This window comes from Nicotiana attenuata, chromosome 7 (assembly GCF_001879085.1).
Source record: "Nicotiana attenuata strain UT chromosome 7, NIATTr2, whole genome shotgun sequence".
NCBI lineage: Eukaryota > Viridiplantae > Streptophyta > Magnoliopsida > Solanales > Solanaceae > Nicotiana > Nicotiana attenuata.
The window spans coordinates 110,298,810-110,304,856 of record NC_031995.1 but is presented as its reverse complement, the minus strand read 5'-3'; the positions used below and the strand labels follow the sequence as shown (position 1 = coordinate 110,304,856).

Here is a 6,047-nt window from a genome sequence, read left to right as displayed (position 1 = left end):
AAATCAAGGACGTAGGAGAGTTAAAATTCTTTCTTGGGATTGAATTTGTTAGATCAGATAAAGGCATATACATGAGCCAACGTAAATATGCTTTAGAGCTGATTTTAAAACTCGAACTAGCAGAAGTCAAGCCTTCTAGCACACCATTAGAAGTAAATCAAAATTGACTTCTGCGGATTTTGACAAATCGATACCCTACTCTATGGATACTGCCCAAGATCCTCTCTTGAAGGATGCTGGTGAGTTTCAAAGATTAGTGCGATGGTTATTATACTTAACAACGACTAGACCGGATATATCATTTGATGTACAAACCTTGAGTCAATATATGCATTTTCCTAATCAATCTCACCTAGATGCAGCCAGGAGAGTTGTCAGATATGTCAAAAGTGCACCAGGTCAAGGACTGTTGTTACCTTCATCTGGTGATGGCACTCTGAAGGCATATTGTGATGCTGATTGGGGAGCATGCCTTCAAACTAGAAGGTTAGTTACTAATTACTTAGTGTTATATGGCAATGCTTTGATTTCTTGGAAATCAAAGAAGCAGGAAACAGTGGCAAGGAGTTCAGCTGAACCTAAGTTTAGAAGCATGGCTTCAACTGCAACTGAAATTTTCGGGCTCATTCGTCTGTTTGGTGAGTTAGATGTCAAGCTGCAATTACATGCTGCTCTATTTTGTGACAGCAAAGCAGCAATCCAGATTGCAGCAAATCCCATCTTCCATGAATGCACAAAACACATTGACATTGATTGTCATTTCATCAGAGAGAAGATAAAGGCTGGTATCATCAAGACTATACATGTGAACACTAAGGAGCAGATAGCAGATGTACTAACTAAGGGACTTGGGCGAACACAACACCATCATTTGTTGTGCAAGCTTGGAGTGAAGAACATTTTTCTACCCTCCAACTTGAGGGGGAGTATTGAGCCGGGATAATGTATGGGATAGTGTCACGACCCAAAATCCACAATAGGTCGTGATGGCGCCTAACGCCGCCGTTAGGCAAGCCAACATTGACTTGTCAATTTATTTACTCATTCTGTTACTTTCGATATCATAATTTTCGTTAATTAATTAGTATGAAATAAAATTTAAAGGGTGAAATGATAGTAATTACATGAACAACCATACCAAACATCTTGTAGAAACCCCAAAAACCCGGTGTCACAAGTGCATTAGCATTTTTCTAAGAAGTACAATAATAATACAACATCTGTCCAAAATGTAAATAAGACAGGGTAAAATTACTGGTAGAATGGGGACTCGGTAGGCTATGATGCGTAACCTGAATTGCAGCTCACATAAAGTCTCCTCAATAGATGAGCCTACGCGCCAAAATGATCACCAAGTGACCTGTTGAATCCTGCAGATTTAGTGCAGAAGTGCAGCATGAGTACGTAAATCAATGCGTACCCAGTAAGTATCTAGCCTAACCCCAAAGAAGTAGTGACGAGGGTTCGACATCGACACATACTAGAGGTCCAAATAAATAAATGACAATCCATAAAAGATATGAAGTGCACACCAATAGTGGGGTAAATCTGAAATTTTATATTGTTCCTATTATTCCTTTCAAAGCATAAATTCTCGATCTAGCATTCTATCTTAATATCTCAGAAAATGCCAAAGGTCAATACAAAATAAATAAGAAATAAGGTAAAGTGTTGGGAATCAATAGGAAGATTAGCTCGTGAATATTCAGTCTACTAGCGATATAATGCACGATTCTGCTGAGGTTGTTCGGCCCGATCCAAAATAATGTGTGCACTGCCGAGGGTCGAGCGGCATGAACCATAAATGCATTAATATACTACCGAGGCGTTCGGCCGCTCCACAAGAAAAAGAAGGAAGCTACCGAATTACAAGACACGTGTTTACAATACAATACATGAGTACAAGTGAGTGTAACCCTTACCATTTCTCAAATATTTTGCTAACAACTCAAAGTGATAAGGCTTGTTCTAAGATATATGTAATTTCTTAATCAAGTTCAATTATAATTTCAATTAACTAGGCTAGCAGAATAAGTTCAAGTAATCCAAATATTGCATGCTAAAATCCTAAGTCTACACGGACATAAGTTGCTTTAGCTACGTACGGACTCTCGTCACCTCGTGCGTACGTAGCACCCACAACTAGAAGCACATAACAATTACATCACCTATGGGTAGTTTCCCCCTCATAGAGTTAGACAGGAGACTTACCTCGCTCCGAAGTTCCATACCCGTCTCCAAAGCCTCTCTAACTCTTCAATCCCAAGCCAAAAGATCCAAAACTAGTCAAACAAATGTGAAAACCAATAAGGGTACACTCTAATACCCATAATAACTCAATTCATAACAATTCCCAACTCCGCTCGAAAAGTCAGTAATGTGAACCCTCGGGCCCACATGCCAGGATTCCAAAAATATTTGAAGATAAACTAAACCCATAGCACTACGAACTCAGATATATAATTTATTCAAACAACCAATTCAAGATTTATGCTACTGAGGCGTTCGGCCAACTCCACAAGAAGAGAAAATACATTAAAACAACCAATTCAAGATTTATTAAGGGGAAAATATTCAAAGAAATACCAAATTCTCATTAACGGTCAAGAAAATGAAGTTTAACCTTTTATTATTCTTTTATCAAGTTTCAATATGATTTAAGCAATTAAATTAACAAGTAAGGTGCAAACATCGCAAGTATAACATGATTTGAGTCCTAAACTATCCGGACATAAGCATAATTAGTAGCTACGCACGGATTCTCGTCACCTCGTGCGTACGTAGCCCCCACAAATAGAAGCACATATTAAATCAATCACTCGTAGGGTTAATTCCCTCTTACAAGGTTAGAAAGGAGACTTAGCTCGCTCCGAAGTTCCTTAACCGGCTTCAAAGCCTTTCCAACAACTCACACTGATGCCCATTTCTCCAAAATTAGTCAATCAATGTGAATAAATATATACTCTAGTACTTGTTACAATCTAATTTATAACAACTTCCAACTCCGCCCGATAAGTCGACAAAGTCACCACCGGGCCCACGTGCCCGGATTTCGGAAATTTTCAAAGATAAACTTTACCCATAGCACCACGAACTCAAATATATAGTTTATTCCAAATTCCATGTCCAATTTCGTGGTCAAAATCCAAAAACACCAATTTCTAGGTTTTTCTTCAAAATCCCAAATTTCTACAAATTTCATGTCTAAATCCATATATAAACCTTGTATGTAGCTCACAACTAGTAGAAATCAGTTACCTCATGTTTGATGATGAAAATAATGCTCCAAAATCGCTCCTACGTCGGCTCCCATTGAGGAAATGAAATAAAATGGCCAAAACCCGTGTTCTTGCAACTTATACACTGCCCAGGCGCCCCTCCTTCGCGAATGCAGCAATCCCCTCGTGTTCGCGAAGCTCAGCAAGCCCAGGCCTAGAAAACCTTCTTCGCGTTCGCGTTCCTCACGACGCGTTCGCGAAGCCTTCCGCCCTCACTACTTCGCGTTCGCAAACCCGGCCCGCGTTTGCGTAGGCCAAACGGTCTCAGGACCAGCTCCTCACTTCCTTCTACGCGCTCGCGACTGCCCAATTGCGTTCGTGTAGGTCGCTCAAGATCTTCACCGCGTTCGCATCTCTCCCATCGCATTCGCGATGGGCAAATCCAGCAGCCCCCAAAAGTCTCCTTCGCGAACGCATGAATTCCTTCGCGGTGGTGAAGAAGGAAACCAGATAGCAGCAACAGCAACAAGAAATCATTCCAATTTGGTCCGAAACCACCACGAAATACACCCTAGGCCCCCGGGACCCCGTCCAATCACACAGACCAGTTCCATAACATAACACAAACTTGCTCGAGGCCTGAAATCACATCAAACAACGTCAAAATCATGAATCGCACCCCAATTCGAGCTAATTAAACTTAAGAACTTCAAACTTCCACATTCGATGCCGAAACCTATCAAATCGCGTCCGATTGACCTCAAATTTTGCACATAAGTCACATACGTCATTAGGGACTTTTTCCAACTTCCAGGATCGAAATCCAACCCTAATATCAAAAGGTCTTATCCCGGTCAAACTTTCTAAAAACCTTCAAATTTCCAACTTTCGCCAAATGACCTACGAACCTCCAAATCCACATCTGGACGTGCTCCTAAGACCAGAATCACCGTACGAAGCTATTCCCAGGCTCGGAATTCCAAATGGACATTGATAACATTAAAATGCAATTCAACCCAAACTTATGAAATTCTTCTAAAAAATGCCAACTTTTAATAATTGACGCCGAAACGCTCGCGGGTCATCCAATACCCGATTCGGACATACACCCAAGTGAAAAATCATCATACGAACCTGTTGGGACCTTCAAATCCCGATTTCGATGTCGTTTACTCAAAAATCAAACCTAAGTCAATTCTTCCAACTTAAAACTTCTGAAATCAGAATTTTCTCTCCAAATCAACTTCTAACTTCCCGACATTCAATTCCGACCACATGTACAAGTCATAATACCTGAAGTGAAGCTACTCATGGCCTGAAACCGCCAGCGACGCGCTAGAGCTCAAAACGACCGATCGGGTCGTTACATTTTCTCCCACTTAGGCATACGTTCGTCCTCGAAAATGCTAAGAACTGCTCTGGAGTTGCCCCAAATCATTGTTTTACCCCTTGAGCACCTACCCATTCTACCACAACCCAATTGAGCACATTAGCTTGAGCCAATCTGAAGATTCCCCCTTTCATTTAGTCAAAAAGCCCTAGAACCAAATTCCATCATCCGAAATTCTCTACCACGCCTGTTTCCAGCATACGAACACCGTATCAATCACTACATGATGTACCAATACATGTTTTCATACCTTTACTGAATTTACACAATGCACCGAATAATTCACATGACCATAATAACATCCTCTAACAACAATAGCCGAAATCCCACGAATCTAATGCCCACAACACACCTCATGACGCATGTAAGTCTTCTTTCAACTATTGCAATACTGCCACGGCGGAAGAGATATGTAGAAGTTCATAGCCACCTACCAAATCAACAAATCATTGAGTCTCTTCTCCTGACAAGAACCACTACCTCATTTTGAACTCCATAACGATATTTGCTCTTTAATATGCCTTCTATAAATCTAATCGCACTGATCCCAAGTCCAATAATCTCTTCTCCCCCAGTACAAGCTGCTCAGGCAATAAGCCACCTCAGACACTGCCAAAAGTCTCATTTGATGCCACAATGTGCCAACAAGTTACTAACTCGAAGGTGATACATAAGGAAACGAACTCTGGAAAGAACTACTCAACCCACGTAACTATTTAAACAACTGAAGGATGTTATGAACCTTCCTCAGAAAATGAGTAACAAACACACAAGAATAGATATGGGGGAACTATACTCAACATCACAGTGTTGTGGCGTGCAACCCGCTCCAACCATGATACCCGTGGCAGCGTCCCACCCGATCCAATCAACACACAATTGGCGGCGTGCCGCCCAATCCACACATAATAATCTATAAGGAAATACTTACCGAGCTAGAATGCTCATACCTACGAAATACACGAATGTCAACCACAAGCACGCCAAGTTCGTAATACCATTCATGGGGAGACAGATAACGCCATACACTACAAAACTCAAGCACGACTAAGGTGAAATAAATGACTTGCATCTCGAGAGCCATCCTGCAAGCCACACGGGACCACAACACATGTGCGAATAATCAAGTCGTCTCACAACCCACATGGCACAATAAAGTATTACATGGAATAGCTGACGACAGAAATAACATCCAAAGCCCGAAGACTCCTCCATAGGCAACGCTATGCTTAAATGAATACACCCGGCTTGATATAGAGCACACATTCACATTTAGATCCATCCACGGGCTTCAAGTCGATTCTGATCGTACTGCACTGGACTAATAGCCTTTCAAAGACCCACAATAACCCTTTTTTCTCATGACACACAAGAACAACCGTCAAATTCGGAACAAACTTCCACAGTCCACAACCCAATGAACCGAGCATCCTTCAGCC

At 41.4% G+C, this 6,047-nt stretch overlaps 1 protein-coding gene across 1 annotated transcript; it reads left to right on the top strand.

Moving 5' to 3' along the window:
- Positions 203-943, top strand: LOC109230361 (uncharacterized mitochondrial protein AtMg00810-like). Its single transcript, XM_019395865.1, has one exon. It carries the CDS (start codon positions 203-205, stop codon positions 941-943), a length of 741 nt encoding a protein of 246 aa, XP_019251410.1.